The sequence below is a fragment of the Podarcis melisellensis genome (genome assembly GCF_964234715.1).
Source record: "Podarcis melisellensis genome assembly, chromosome: Z".
In the NCBI taxonomy this organism is placed as follows: Eukaryota; Metazoa; Chordata; class Lepidosauria; order Squamata; family Lacertidae; genus Podarcis; species Podarcis melisellensis.
Window position 1 is genome coordinate 12,731,291 of NC_138547.1, and position 16,487 is coordinate 12,747,777.

At 44.8% G+C, this 16,487-nt stretch overlaps 1 protein-coding gene across 1 annotated transcript in view; it reads left to right on the plus strand.

Annotated features, from left to right (window-relative positions):
- LOC309361551 (discoidin domain-containing receptor 2-like) overlaps positions 1–16,487 on the plus strand; it is a 47,588-nt gene that overhangs the window by 17,311 nt on the left and 13,790 nt on the right. The window contains exons 11-16 of the mRNA XM_081896665.1: positions 1,578–1,773; positions 3,855–4,099; positions 5,175–5,296; positions 6,745–6,942; positions 7,970–8,204; positions 8,928–9,077. Coding sequence (XP_081752791.1) covers positions 1,578–1,773; positions 3,855–4,099; positions 5,175–5,296; positions 6,745–6,942; positions 7,970–8,204; positions 8,928–9,077 — 1,146 coding nt within the window. The remainder of the gene's footprint in view (positions 1–1,577; positions 1,774–3,854; positions 4,100–5,174; positions 5,297–6,744; positions 6,943–7,969; positions 8,205–8,927; positions 9,078–16,487) is intronic.

Consider the following 16,487-nt stretch of genomic DNA (forward strand, 5'->3'; position numbering starts at 1 on the left):
TCCTAGCACAGCCTTGTAAATAAGCCCACAAATGTTACCAGCCAGCAAACAAGCTTCCTCAACTATCAGAATGGGGGACAGAGGGCTCTGTTTCTCCTTCGCCAGCCAGCACACTCACCAGTGTAGAATTAGTTCTCACCAGTGGTAACCAGGCTAGTGCTTAAATGCAAGGCTGTCCTAGCAACCCAAGCTCATCCTCCAGGAAGGAGAGGAGCCAACCCCATTGATTGATTGCATAGGTATTCATAGGAACGTAGGAAGATACCTTATGCTGAGTCCAGACTATTGGTCCATCTAGCTCAATAATGCCTACACTCAGTGCTATTTTTCTAGAAAAAGAAGTTTTGGAACTCACCATGAACACCTCCTTGTTCTCTTATAACGTAATGGTACCCACCTGAAAGGTGCCTGCCTAGATTAACTGTCAGCAGTTCTCCAGGATTTCAGACAAGGACCCTATCCCAGACCTACCTGGAGATCCCAGGGATTGAACCTGGGACCTTTTTCATTCAAATAGCTGTGACCCTTCCTGCTTGGGGAACTGAGGAATCACATGAGCATCTCCCACACTGAGTGTTCTAGAACTTGGATCAGGGTGGGGAACTGGATCACCCTGTGTGGGCAGTTCAGGACAGATGAAAGGAATGACTTCTGTTTCCTTCTTTGGAGGCTTTTAAGCAGAGCTTGGATGGCCTTCTGTCATGTATGGTCTAGTTGAGAATCCTGCATTGCAGAGGGTTGGGCTAGATGACCCTTGGGGTCCCTTCCAATTCTATGATTCTGTGCAGGATTCACTGTCGTAGAGATGCAGTGTGAGCATCTGGATGGCTTTCAAAGGGTGTTAGACACAATTATGGAGGAGGAAAGGAGGTCTCTAGTTTTGAGCATGAGGAAGTCAACCTGTGAACATCATCCACTAGTGAGCAACAATGGGAAAGGGCTTTTGCATTCAAGCCCTGCTTTTGTGGGTTTACCAGTGGTGTTTGATTTGCCACAGTGGGAAACAGGACACCAGGATGGGTCTTAGTCTGATTCTTTAGGGCTCTTCTTATGTTCTCTTCACAACCAAGAGAATACCAGTCAGTCCTGAGCCATCAAAGAGCATTTTTGTGATGTTAGCTGCTGTGAGCCCAGCCTTGGCTGGGGAGGGCGGGATACGAATAAAATATTATTATTATTATTATTATTATTATTATTATTATTATTATTATTATTAACCAGTTGACCAAATAGACTATTCAGAAGGGCAGACTTTTGGCTGATAGGCTCACACACTCCTTAAGTACAAGGATAAGGTAGCAAACAAAAGAGTACAAGGATACATACCCCTTTGCTTCTGAAATATCATCAGGTATTGACTGTACACTTTCAAGGATGATCATGCAGTCATGAGGGTTCCTCTCCCAAAAAAGCTCAACAGCTCTGATCAATCCTCCCCTCCAAAAAACTCAACAACTTTGGTCAATCCAATGGGTAGATCACTGCCAGTTTTTTATAGTGGGAGTAGATCGCAGTCTCCTGGGAGTTGGACATGCCTGATGTAGAGGGTTCACCAGCTTTCTCCTCTCTGCCCTTAGGCTCCTCGGCGGATCCTGGAAGAAGATGCCACTGTACGGCTGTCCTTTTACAGCTCCAGAATTGTCAATGGCCAAACACAGATCCACCAGACTAACCCCACCTATGAGAGGGTCTTCCCACTGGACCTGGAATATCACCAGCCCATCATTCTCCTTCAGAAACTGCCTGAGCTCTCCCAAAGTGCTGAGGACTCAGGTAGGACCACCTGCAGTGGCAGCAATGCATTTCAGAGCAGACAGATTGGACTGTGTGGACTCTGAACTATGGCTGGCTCTAGCAATAGGTAGGGTGAAGCATATACTTATGTGCGCCGGCTCTGGCAGACAAAGATACCTCCTCCTGTATGGGGAGGGTTGTCTCTGCCCATCTCTCCATTGGCTGGAAGCAAAATCTTTTAGATACAACCCCATCTCCAGTTTCATTTCCTGACATCTCCACGGCAGGTCGACTGCCGGGTGCTCTAAGCAAGACTAAAGAAAAGAGGCGGGAACGTCATCTTGGAAAGGATTTCGTTCTTTGTTCTTCCTTCATTTCGTTCTTTGTTCTTCCTTCATTCATTTGTTCCTAGCTCTCTTTCTGCTCCCTTATGCTACTCCTACTGAGTTTTCACTCTCTCCCAGCTTCATAGATCTCAATTTTCCTTCCTCCTGGTTTCCATTTTGTCAGCCTTTTTCGGGCCTACAGCCTTGGATGTTCTGTGGCGGTGGTGGCAGGAGCCTTGGAAAAGGGCTTGAACAAGGTGGAAAGGGCTTTTTTCAGGAGCAGAGCATCCCTGCATTTCTTGATGCTTCAGGCAATCCAGCATTTGCTGGAGATCAGCGGGGATCTGGCCACTACCCTATTCTCCTTATGGTCTGAAAGAAATCAGGAGTATGGAGGGCCAACCTGGACCTCAAGAGCAGGGGTCAGCAAGCTTTTTCAGCAGGGGGCCGGTCCACTGTCCATCAGACCTTGTGGGGGGCCGGAGCATTTTTTTGGCGGGGGGAATGAACGAATTCCTATGCCCCACAAATAACCCAGAGATTCATTTTAAATAAAAGCACACATTCTACTCATGTAAAAACACCAGGCAGGCCCCACAAATAACCCAGAGATGCCTTTTTTGATTAAAGGGCACATGCTGGATTTAGAAGGCGATTGGGCAGGATCTAGCCCCCGGGCCTTAGTTTGCCTCCCCATGCTCAAGAGGGTATCCGACCCAAAATAAATTCAGGGTGGAGACCTTGAAGACCTGTCCAAAGGGTCTCAAGCCTAGGGACCTCATTGCTTCCCTGTACCGGACCGAGGCCTACTCTCGCATACTAGTCCACCCAGCCATCACAGATTCTGTGTTTTGGATCAGGGATTGGCCCTAAAGCCCAGGAAAGTTCTTGAAGGCACTGATAACTGTAGTGGCCCATCTAAGGAAGAGGGCAATTGATTTCTTCCTGTACGTGGACAATACATTGTCCCAGTTAGACTTGCTCCTGCAGGCCGTGAGCGATGTAGCAGAGACCATAGACCAGGGTATCCAGTTGCTTTTGGACTACAACTCTCATCATCCCTAGCTACCAGGACCAATGGTCAGAGATGATGGGGATTGTAGTCAAAAAACAGCTGGAATTTGGGAAACCTTGCCCTAAACTGTCTGCAGCATCACTGTCCAAAGGCGGAGAGCTTTACTAGCTGAAAAGTGAGATAGAAATACCCGCAAATGAATTTAACAAAACAGACTACCAAACATGATGTGGTGGTGGTGGGGTTTTGGTCAAGGGAACTCTCCCCCCTTTTTGTTGTTGTTTTTTCCCCAAAAAAATTTATTGGTTTTCCAAGTTTATAACAGATATAACACACAGAAAAGAAAAAAACATTACAGTATTGAAAAGAACAAACAAACAAACATGCAAAACACTTAACTTTTAGAAATACAATTTAATTTCCATTGTTAAGTGACTTCCTCAAATCCCCCCAACTGAATTTCAATAAATCTCATTATAGCAGTTTCCCAATATCCACTTTCTAATAAAATTAACTTGTTCAAATTGCTATCTTTCCTCCTTTTCATAATATTCTCAATCCATAGTATTATACAATTCAACGTGCTTTAATCCTAGGCCAATTTATTACTTGCAAGTATTTCAACTTATGTTATATTATGATATCTAGCTAAATATTCCTTAAATTTCTTCCAGTCTTCTTGATGTTCCTCTTTCTGATCGCGGATTCTTCCAGTAAGGTCGGCCAGCTCCAAAAAGTCCAACATCTTCATCTGCCAACCCCTCTTTTTGTTGTTCTAGCATGTAGCGGTGACTATGCCGAGCCAGACATCACCAAGTGCACCCCTCACCAGGGATTCCAGAACAACGTCCCCCACTATGCAGAGACGGACATTGTTAGCCTGCAGGGCGTCACAGGAAACAACACATATGCTGTGCCAGCCATCACAGTGGACTCGTTGACCAAGAAGGACATCACGGTGGCTGAGTTCCCAAGGCAGCAGCTGCGGCTCAAGGAAAAGCTGGGAGAAGGGCAGTTTGGGGAGGTGTGTGTTTATTCCTTTTTCCAGATATACTTAAAACCAGGGATGAGAAAAGCTGGCACCATTTGGCTTGAGGGCTGCCAATTGACAAGGCTGTGCAAGCTGCATTTCCCCAAAGAGCAGAAAAAGAACCCTGAGGATTATAGCCGGCTCAGAGATCATTCTTCTTGCAAATGCCAGCTCTTCTTGAAAGAGAGCAGCTTTCTAGTCCTTATGAGGGTGAGAGAGAAATCATCGCAGCCAGACAGAAGGGTAGCTGAATCTCATGCCCAATGGTTGGGGTGAAGCTATGATCCCTGTCCCTAACTCCTTATCACTAGCAGAATAACCACGGGGGGGGGGGGGTCCAGCTTTTCTTGGTGCAGAATTTGGGTTGCATGTGTGCCGAATTAGTGCAGCATACATGAGGGTTGTCAGAGAACTCCCCTGGAAACAATAATGCTGAATAGAATTTGCCACATTGCACATAGTCGTCTGAGGTCAGGAACAGAAATCACTCAAGGGGACACAAGCAATATCCGCTATCATCGTTGTTTTTTAATCCACAAACACACTACAGAAATAATTGCATTACTTTCTGCAATGCTTTTGATGCCCCTCTTTCACTGAAATGCATTGAAATGAATTGCGTTTATTTTGACCTTTGTGAATTGCATGACAAGTAACATAGGATTTAGCAGAAGCTGAACCGTAGTGGAACAGAAACAGTGCTGACAGCGACAAACTCTGGAAATCTCTGCCTCCTTATATCCGTAGAGCACACACATTGGAGCAATGGTGATTAAGGAACAGGGTCTGGAAAAATAGCTGACAAAACAACTGTGAACAACTACTGGACTCTTTTGCACCCTGGGCCCTCCTAGCTAGATTTAGCCTTTGCCATTATCTCCAAATAGTCTAAGAATTATTCTTCAGGTAGATTGCAAGAGGGTTAATTAGCTTCCTGCTCTCATATGCACCTAACATGCTTGTGGGTAAAATGGACGGTATGGATAGGGCATTGAGAGGAGTCTACTTCTCTCCATCTCTGCTTGACAATTACGGTACTCTAAAATTGGTTTTGTCCTCTCCCATGAAGGTCCACCTGTGTGAAGCTGATGGTCTCCTGGAATTCTTGGGTCGTGCTTCCTCAGAAGCCTCCAGCCAGGCAGTTCTGGTAGCTGTAAAGATGCTGAGAGCCAATGTCACCAAGACAGCCAGGTGAGCACAAGCTGTGGTGCCAATTCCAGAGGGAGTCTGCTCTCATGAGGGATGGGGGTTTGGGAGAAATCCATTCACTTGTTACTGCTGCTGCAAGTTCCAAAGATCTCAGAAGCCTGCTCTGCAGTAACTCTGAGCAGTGGTTCTAGTGTGGCTGCCCCTATTCTGTGGGAACGTAATTCCTGTTGAGAAACAACAGGGACCCACCAACTGCACTTTCCAGAAACAATTGAATATATATGTATTTAAAATTATTCCAACAAAGAAAAAACCCTAACCCTAACCCTAAAAGCAATAATAAAAGCAGTCATAAAAGCAGGAAGAATAAATCACAGGATAATAAAATAAAAATCATGGAAAGCATTAAAAAGAATGAGTGGTGTAAAAGAGACCCCACAGTTCTTATTTGTACCAAACATATAAAATAATCATGAATGTTGCCAAATAAGCTCATATTTATTTTAATTAATTAATTAATTAATAGTTTATTGGACTTATATGCGGCCCCTCATAAGATTTCAGGGTGGTCCACAGGATAAGAAAGCAAGGTAAAAGCACAAATAAATAGTTACAACAAGAACAACAAAAAACAGTAACTCCCACAAACACATTAAAAAGGCTGTAGAATATTAATCAGCCAAAGGCCTAAAGAGGAATGTTTACCCCTGGTGCCTAAAGATGTATAATGAAGGCACCAGATGAACTTCCCTGGGGAGAGCATTCCACAAACAGGGAGCTGCTGATGAGAAGGCCCGTTCTTGTGTTGCCTAACTCTGGACTGCTTTTGGAGGATGCACAAGAAGAAGCGCCTCAGATGATGAACACAGAGCCTGGGTTGGTTTATATGGGGAGAGGTGGTCCTTTCAGCTGAGCAACCTGCTCCCAGAACTTGTGTACTTAGTTACATCCCACCCACCACCCACCTCTGAAAATAAGAGATATTTGTTCTGACACACTTTCCCAGATTGACAAACAGGTCTTTGCCATTGTATCTATCTTTTGTTTCATAAAAATTTATACACCTCTTGATTGTAAAAAAGCTCAAAGCAAAGTGTTTTACAAAAAAATCCAAAGCTGTTTACCTTTTGTGTGGTTTTAGTTTTGTTTCAAATGTACTTTTGTGTGTATTTTTAGCTGTTGTTTGCAGTTTTTGTGGAACATTACTGTGAGACAATTGTACAGGTGACAATTAGTCTGTTGCTGTTGTGAATAATTTTGGTGCAAACCCACCTATGGAGAGTTCCGAGGGCTCAGAGTGAAGGGGTGTGGCCTCTGTGAATTCAAGGGCCAGGCAGGCCTGCAGGGCTGCATTTAGCCCCTGGACCTGAGGTTCCCCACCCCTGCACATCATGTCATTGAGCAGTCTCTTGACTGGCTAAAACGCATTGATAAATTGACTTAAGATGTGACCGGCTTACTCTCTTTACGTGTCCTTTCCTTGTTCCAAGGAACGATTTCCTGAAGGAGATCAAGATCATGTCCCGGCTGAAGGACCCAAACATCATCCGCCTGCTGGGTGTGTGTGTGAGGGACGATCCGCTGTGCATGATCACTGAGTACATGGAGAACGGGGATCTCCACCAGTTCCTGCTGCAGCGCCAGAGCAGAAGCACCTTCACACTCTCCAACAACATTCCCTGCGTTAGGTGATGGAGGGGAAGGGGCAGTGGGCCGGGGGGAGAGAAGAGCGGGTAGCCCCCCCTTGTGCTGTTCCTGCTGGGCCAGACCAGTGGCCTGACTAGGCCACCATGCTGCTGCCCACAGTGGCCAAATTGGCCTTTGGGAAGCCCACAAGCAAGCTATAAGGGAAATAGCTAGTGGTGTTTTGTGGCATACTGATTCCAGATGTGGAGGCTGCATATAGCAATCATGGCCAATAGAGTCAACCCTGCCATTAGACAGAATGAAGCCCACTGTAGCCAACAAAATGCCTGTGGGAAGCCCAGCTACTGGTATTTAGTGGCAACTGCACATCCTTCCCCACCACACAGTGCTAACTATGGAGGTGGAGGCTGGATGTAGCCCTCGTGGCTACAGATAGGAGAGAAATTCAATTCCGTTCACATTTCAAGGTAAGCCTGCAAAATGCTCACTCTAAAACAACGCAGGAACTGAAACACAGCCAACTTTGGGGAGATTTGAGTTCCTCCAGATTTTGCAGTGCAACCCCACAGCCAACTGATGGGTACAAAAATGCATTTTACCCAAGTGTGCAGATAAATGCATGTATTACTTAAAAGATCATACATGGAATTTAATAATAATAATAATAATAATAATAATAATAATAATAATAATAATAATAATATATTTCTCATACCTTGCATAGCCACTCTGGGCACCTTTCAACAAAAATACAGAGTGCATGGGCAAAATTGCATACCAAAAATCATGCATATTGGGAGAAATTGGCATTAAAATGCCAAATAATTTTCACAAGGAATATATATATATATATTTCGTATATATATATATACGAAAGCAAATATATATATATATATATACAGTATTCCACACCTATATTTGTAGGTGTGGAGAACTGAATTTATGATGAGAAAAGAGAGAAACTGAAATTGACAGATTTGCCCTTCTTGACCTGCAGATATGGCAGAGGTTTGGTGGGATTCTAAAAGAACCTCCCTTGATTATCTCGCCTTTCTCTTCATTTCTCAGTTGCCTCCACCTCCTGCTCATGGCTACCCAAATTGCCTCTGGCATGAAGTACTTGGCCTCCCTGAACTTTGTGCACCGGGACTTGGCCACACGCAACTGCTTGGTTGGGAACAATTACACCATTAAGATTGCCGATTTTGGCATGAGCAGGAACCTGTACAGTGGCGACTACTACCGGATCCAGGGCCGGGCTGTGCTGCCAATCCGCTGGATGGCCTGGGAAAGCATTCTGCTGGTAAGAGGCACAATATCTCTCTGCTGTTGTTGCAAATGTATTTAAGACAGGATTGGGGAGGAGCTTCAGGCATAGGGGGTGAACATGGCCCTCCAAGCCTCTCTGTCTGGCCCTTGGAATTCTCCCCTGCCCACACCCTTTACCAGCCCTGCTTTGAAGGTTTTCGCCTCATGTCTGCTGCCCTATGAACTTAACTTTGTTATATACGACTGCAACTGTTTTGCTCCCTCAGAGGATCCTGGGATTTGTAGTGTAGTTGAGAATTATCTATTGGAGATCACTAGCGGGAGGCCCCACCTGAACAACAATTCCCTGGCAGTCCTAGGGAGAGGTAATGGCTGCTAAACTGCATCTAAATCTCTTGATTAGATGCATCAAATCTGCAGCAGGGAGGTCTTGAGGAAAGCTAGTGACTGATGGGGGATCTGTACACTAATGCTATTTATGGTGTGACTTTGTTGCCTAGGTTTAGGGTTTGTGGCAGTGACAACTCCCAACCAAGGGCCAAAAGTAGCTCAGTCTTGATATAGGCTGTGCACACACCGTAGATGTAAAGCACATTTTCTCTCCAGAAGAATCCTAGGAACTATATTTTGTTAAGGGTGCTGAGAACTGTAGCTCTGTGAGGGGTAAACTACAGTTCCCAGGATTCTTAGTGGTGGAGAGGGATGTGCACACTGCCATGGTCTTCTGACACTGTGGCCTTCTTCTCTTTCCTCATAGGGCAAGTTCACCACGGCCAGCGACGTCTGGGCTTTTGGTGTGACATTATGGGAGATGTTCACACTGTGCAAGGAGCAGCCTTACAGCTGGCTCTCTGATGAGCAGGTCATTGAGAACACGGGGGAGTTCTTCCGAGACCAAGGTCGACAGGTACCCAAAACAGATGTTCTGCATGGTGGGAACCTGCACATCCTTTTGATGCTGGTGCTTTACATGCTGGGCTGAAGAGGGTGGGAAGCTGGTTTCTTCTCCTCTTGTATGTGCTGGTGGTGGTGTGTGAGCCTTGCTTGGTACCTTCTTCTCTCACTTCCTCAGTTTTTAATCACATCCAAGAGCTATTCCCTGGAGGAATGGCTCTGAGATCAGAGGGGGGAAATCAGTGTCTCCTCTTCTCCTGTGTGCCACCTCTTTCACTTCTTTTATTGGCTTCTGATCCACTCTGGAGGATGGGCTCCACAGCCAGAGGTTGGGTTGCTTAAGAGGCGAGGAAATCATTATTTCCTCTTCCTATGTGTGATGCTGTGATTGGTTCTGGATACTATTACCTCTTCCTGTTACTTCAGAATCACAGCCAGCTGCTGCTCACTGGAGGAAGAGCTCCAAGCCAAAGCCTATGAGTTCTACATTTATTTATGTAGGATAGAGATATATTTATACAAATTTAAACCAGTAAAACAGCAACAGTCCATTAAAGAGTAACTAGATGGGTAGCATCTTCAGCACAGCACAGAAATCTGTGGTTCCAAAATCCCTCGCCACCCTCACTCTTCTTTTCCTGCTCACACAGGTCTATCTGACTCAGCCGCCCCTGTGCCCCAACCCTCTGTTCTCCTTGATGATGAAATGCTGGAGCCGTGACATCAAAGATCGCCCAGCATTCGAGGCCATCCACCTGTTTCTGGTGGAGCAAATGGACGGTAGCATTTGACCTGCAAAAAGCACCTGAGGGACACAGTCGAGATACCCACCTGCCTCTTCTTGGCCTAAAACATTCTAGCATTTTGGTTGTACCCCCTTGCCACATTGTTTGAAACCAGGTGGATTTCAACAGAAAACTGAGGCGACAGCTGGGGTGGTTATCTCTTGGGATTCCTTTGGAACTGGGTGTGACGTGCCCTTTCTACTGCGTATTGTACCACAGAGTTTGCATGGGCGTTTGCCATGACCAAAGAAATACGGCTGCTCTTGAGGGGGCTTCACTGCCTTAGTCAAAATCCACTTTCTAGGACCTCTGCTCCAAGGAGGCAGCCATGGCAGCTGCTGCCTCCCTCAGCCATGGCCAAGAGACTCTCTGGGCTGAGGAAACATCTTCTCATGGGCCTTCCTTCCTGGAGAGGGTATTTGTATCAGCCCATCCTCCTCTTCTCCTCACAAAAGTGGCAAAAAAACACTCTCTTTGAAGACTATAAGAAGAGTCCTGTTGGTTGGCCAGGCCAGGTGGCCCATTAATCCAGTATCCTCACAACGGCCAACCAGATGCCCCAGTGGGAAGCGTGGTGGAAGCGGGACCTGAGCACAACAGCGCTTTCCGCACTCGTGATTCCCAGCAACTGCTATATTCAAAACACAGTTGGGGTTTATTCCACCTGTCAAGAAAGCTCAGTTCTTCAAGGGTGTGTTCACTCTTCCTGGAAGCCATGTTGGTGTGTTGTTCTCCCTGAAGGAATCCTACAAGGAACAGGAGGGCAGCCATTTGTGACCAGAACAATAGCAAAGAGTTGCACAGCTTCATTTTCAGGGGTTTGAGGGAGGTTGTTGTGACTGCATATTTGCAGGGAGGGTGTACGTGTGTGAATTCTTACACACTGGATTTTTAAAATTGTTTTAAAAAGGAGCAAAAGAATGTTAATGGTCAAAGGAAGGTCACTGAGGGCTCTTTGGTAAATAGAGGTCTTTTTTGTGGTGGAAGATCTTTTAGGGGGAAATAGTGGACACTGTTACTACTGTCATGATGATGCTGATGCCTTGTGTGCTAATGAACTTGTTGCCAAAACGGACTGACATAGATATCTGGTCGCATCCACACCATACAACTGAAGCACATTTAAATCACTTGACTTCCTTTGAATGAATCCTGGGAATTGTAGTTTAGCCCTTACAGGGTTGCCATTCCTTGACCAACTGCAGTTCCCAGGATTATTTGGGGGGGAAGTCATGTGTTTTAAATGTGTTTTAAATGTATGCTGTAAATGAAACCTCCCTCTGTATCCAGATACAACTTTATTAAGGCACCAAAAGGGAATTAAAAGTGAAACCTGGGGCTTAATCATGGGGGGGGGGGGAGAGACAACTAATCTCCAACGGAAAGGGGTTGTGTAACCTCTCACTTTTTGGGGTGGTCAGGGGCACCAAATGGTTTTCAATACAAAAGGAAAGGGGTGGGTGGGGGTTGAAGAAGCAGCTTTCGAAAAGCCCTCACCCCCTGGGAAAAGAAGATTATTAGGAACCTGCAGCAGTATATTCAGGGAGCCAGAAATTTGGGGATAACTGGAATTCAGATAACCTGAGCATCAGATATATAATTGTTAAGTAGCAAAGAGGTTTTTGGAAATGACTGCAGTCTGGGTTGTTGATGACATATTATAAGCACAGGCAACCTCCCATTTACGCGAGGGTTACGTTCCGAGGCACTATGTGCATCCGTGAAATCGCTTATAATTGAAACACCACTGAAAAAGCCTGCAAATGCCCCATTCCGCCCCTTCTTGTGACTTTTTAGGTTACTTCTGGGTTTGGGCCGATGCACATATGTTCGGTCATGCACATATTGAATGCAAGTAAATGGGTTTGCCCATAGTGATCCTTACTGGAACTCACACAATGGCCAACCAGATTTGACTATGGGAACCTGTCCTTCCTAAGCAGCAGTGGCTTATCTTCATTGCTTCATTGCTTTTGGTGGCCCCTCCTGCCCTATAACACCACCCTCCAGCTCCACCCTGTCCTAAATCTTAGAACAATAAAGAGTCTTTATATGGCATAAGCTTTTGTGGACTATAGCTCACGTCATCCAGTGCTTGAAATATTGGACAAAAGGATCTTTAGCACATTATTTGTGCTTGCCAATGCCAGGATTTCTGTGTTGTCAAGAACTGTTTAGTGAATTGCTACTGTTAAGAACATGATTATCACTGTCTGTACTTTTTCATTTCCCTCCGACCTCACTTTTTACAATCCCCACGCCTCCCAAACTGTGTGTGAAATGTGCTTAAAACTCAGGATGACACCTTCATGCAACTGATGAACATGTGGTCTGTAGTCTACAAAGGTTTATGCTTATGTTAGTCTTTAAAGTGCCACAAGATTCTTTGCTGTTTTTGCATCTGCTCCTCTGGACATGGCTCTTAGAGCCTCTGAAGCAATTTCAGTGCTTCTCAGGCTTGACTTTTTATCTTGGTGTGTTAAACTGGAGACCAAATATTTTTGTTTGTCTCATCATTCTGAATGTGAAATTTCAGCCAATTTTTTTCTCATTTCACTCCTATGTGTGATGTTGTTCCTCCCCATCTTTTAGCTCCCCCTACTGCTAAAAATCGGGCTTTCAGCCGTTCTCAAGCGTCTCACCTCCCTAGATTCCTCCCCAGCACTACACAGCTGCTTTTCTCCCTAACTCTGGTGTGAAATTCCCCTCTGCACCAGAAAACCCCCAAACCACTTTCCTAGCAGCAAGTGTATTGATTTTCAACATTCCATGACTGAGCCTTCCCCTCTGAAGTTAGAAATGTTAGCAAACATTCCATGGCATGCTATGGGTGCCCATGCCATCACCCGCTTGATGTTAAGTGAGATGTTCACATGGAAAATTCACGAGTTGTGCCACTCCCCTTCCCAATGTGGTATTATTATTGTCCTCTGTGCTTCCCGCTCCCTACAGCGGTTGTCACAACAGCCATATGAAGTAGCCATATGAATTTCCATTTTATAGGGAGGATTTTTAATGGCTTTCCTACAGTCAGAATGACAACCATCTGGTTTCTAGTCATTGGATCCCGCTGGACTTGTTTTACCATGTAAAATACTAGTTTGGGTCAGAAGTCCTGTTTTTTTACCCCAGTTGTCATGGAAATGACAAAACTAACAGCTATAAAGGAACTACCTTATAGTAGGCCTGACCACAGGGCTCTCTCTAGCTTGGGGACGGGGGAGGGATGCCCTCCAGAAGCTGCTGGACTATAACACCCATCATCCCTGATTTTTAGCTATGCCGGCTGATGCAAGTTCAAGTCCAATAACATATGGATGACAATAGGTTCCCCATCCCTGCTCTAGCCTAGTATGTCTACAGTGGCTGGGCAGTGGTGTTAAGGAAATCTTTCCCAGCACTGAGAACTGGAGATGTGAACTGGATTGAACATGAAGCCTTAGAGACTCCAACCGGGTGCTCTTCCACCAAAAATGTATGGCAAAGGAGCTTTGGCACTGGAGAGAACTTTGCCATACATTTTGGGGGTATCACCAGTGGCTATCTTAAATCCCTGGCCATGTGAGAAACAGGTAGGGTCCCCTTTCTCCTCTGCCTTGAACAGCAGCCTGTTCTGCTGTGACATGCATAGGAGATGGTAAGGGAAGCCTCACTGGCTGATTTCTCCAGGGATGAGGAACCTCTGGTCCTCCAGGTGTTGCTGGACTACAACATCCGTTGTTCCTGACCACTGGTTGTGCTGTCTAAGGACTGATGGGTGTTGCAGTGCAACATCTGGAATGTCATCTGTTCTACAACTGTAGGCTGTAGGAACAGGCCAGGATGTTCTTCCTTTTGATCCTATGGTCCTCTGGCCATTTTAGGAGTCAATTGCTAGGTTAAATGTTGCAAATGACCCAGCAAATGACCAAGGCAGGGTGCAGCCAGGCTTTTCTAGTGCACAACCCAGCGACAGAAGATAGGAATGAAGGATTTTGTTGAGAGAGCACCTTTTGCCTCATCTTTTGAGGGCAGCCTGAATTGGGACACCTTCTTCCCGTGTTACTTGAAGTTCGAAACTGTGGATATATCAGCCATTTTGTCCCAGAGCACATATAGTTCCCTCAAACAAGGCCTCTCTCTCTCTCTCCCCACTGCTGCCTTATTTTTTGCTAACCAAGCTCAGATTTATGTTGTTTGTTTCGGCTGTTGTATGACTGTGTACATATTGTATTTAGAAATGGCATTCAGATGTGTACATAATATAATATATATGAATTTAACCAGCATCTCCTTTGCAATCACACACCTTTGCCATGGAGGCTTGTTTTTGTCTTGTTTGTTTCATTTTGTTTTTTTACATTGACAAATGACCAATAAATTCTGTTGGTTTCTTTTCTCTCCCTGTTTCTGCAATTTGTGAGATTAATTTCCCGTGATTCCCAATGGGATTGCAATACCAAATGCATTGAGCTGGTTTTTGAGAGAGCCCACAAACATTTAATTGGTTAATCAGTCAAATTAATGAATTTAAAACATTTCATCGACAAAAATTGTGTCCAGACTAATTAGAAAGTTGCAAAGAAAGAAAGAAAGAAAGAAAGAAAGAAAGAAAGAAAGAAAGAAAGAAAGAAAGAAAACAGTATTATTAATGCAACTGTGTATAAAACCTGAAAGGTCTGTCTTCTGTTTGAAGGCATCCAAGAATCATAAAATTGTTGGAAATGATCTCAGGCAAATCTAATCAAACCTCCTTCATTATAATTCTAAACTGACATCTATATAAATTGGCATATGCCATTTTTTATGCTAACTTTGCCCTTGTTTCTTTTGGCTACCCTCAGCAGATGCCATCTTGGAAGAGGCATCACCCAGTTTCTCAAACACGAGGGATTGCCTCTTCTCTCACGTGGGCTGATGCATAGACACATCATCATCCAAGCCAACAGGTGGCCTAGCGCTATCTTAGAGAAGGCATTCCCTGTTCTCTCTCACACAGGAGGCAACACTTTTCCTGTGATACCTGCTTGTGATATGTACCCATATCAGGGTGCAGTACCAATGCGTGACTGAGGCTATCATAGAAGAGTCATTCTTCCTCTCACCCAGGACGGAAAGCTTTTGCCATGATGTCTGCTGTGACACAGATAAGCACCATGCTGTTCCAATGGGTGGTTAGGGCCATCTTAGGTGACATTCACACCCCACATTTAAAGCACTACAATTCCACTCTAAATGCTCATGGCTTCCCCCAGAGAATTCAGGGAGTTGTAGTTTGTTAATATGATGATGGTGATGATGATGATGATGATGATGATGATGTTAAGGGAGCTGAGAGTTGTTGTTGTTTAGTCGTTTAGTCGTGTCCAACTCTTCGTGAGTTGGACACGAAGCACGCCAGGCACTCCTGTCTTCCACTGAGAGTTGTTAGGAGAGCTGTATTCTCTTATTTGAACTACTGCATACAAATCAATCAACCAAAAACCCATAGAACAATTTCTTTAACACTTTGCATTCCAGTGACTTTACAGTGCAATCCTACACATGCTTACTCAGAAGCAAGTCCCGCTTGAGTTCAGTGGGGCTTACTGTCAAATAAGTGTACATCACATTTCAGCCTTCATTTATCATACTTTAGTGTGTTTCGGCACTGCAAAAATTTCTGCTGAAGTGCCTTTTTGAGGCCCTGGAGAAAAGTGAGACTTAACAATGTACATTTTTAGACATGAAGGTAATTAGAACAAAATCCCTTTGTCAGATGATCTCAGAGTACAGGGAGGCTCATCTGGGACAAGGCATTCCCTTTCCTTAACTTTTCCCAGCATTCCTCAAATTTCTGCTGCATCCTGGTATCTGCAGTGACTGAATGCTCCATTCACACCCAACATGATGCAGAGATGAGGCAGAATGACTGTCTCTGATAGATGCTGAGCAGAAGGAGGCAGAAGAGCAGAGAATCTTACAAAGATGCATCAGGCGGCCCCTCTGAGACTGGTGCACTGGGGTCTCACCAGGGTCTTTCTTCATAGATATAGAACCCTTTCAGAGGAAGGGCAATATATAAATTAAATAAATAAACAGTCATTCTTTATAGTTCCCAACATATCAAAGATGAATATAGGTTCATTCTTTATCTAAGTGCCCAATTCTCACAAAAAAAAATTAAGAAGGCCATGGGGTCACGAAGAGTCGGACACGACTGAACGACTAAACAACAACAACAAAGGCCAATAAGAGGGACAAGTGACACCCCAGGGACGAGAAAGAAGGGACTAGAAGTTGGCATCATTTGGCACCTGACAAGGTCTATACCCCATTAAGGACCCTATTAAGAATGCAGCCATCGGGCTGAAAAACGTTCCCCACCCATGTCCTAGATCCAGCTTTGTCACCAGAGGCTCAAAGGCCCTGCAGCATCTGATTTCTTTCCGCAGGGCCTGTAAGACAGAATTGTTTCGCCTGGCCTTTGGCTTGGAGTCAATTTGATTCCCTCCCCCCTTTCTTTTTCCTTTCTCCTCCTATGAAGAGGCTGCATTTTAATGTTTTAATGTTGTATTATAATCTTGTTTTTAAGTTGTATTCATTCAACTTGTTTTTATTACTGGTTGTTAGCTACCCTGAGCCCGGCCTTGGCTGGGGAGGGTGGGGTATAAAGAAAA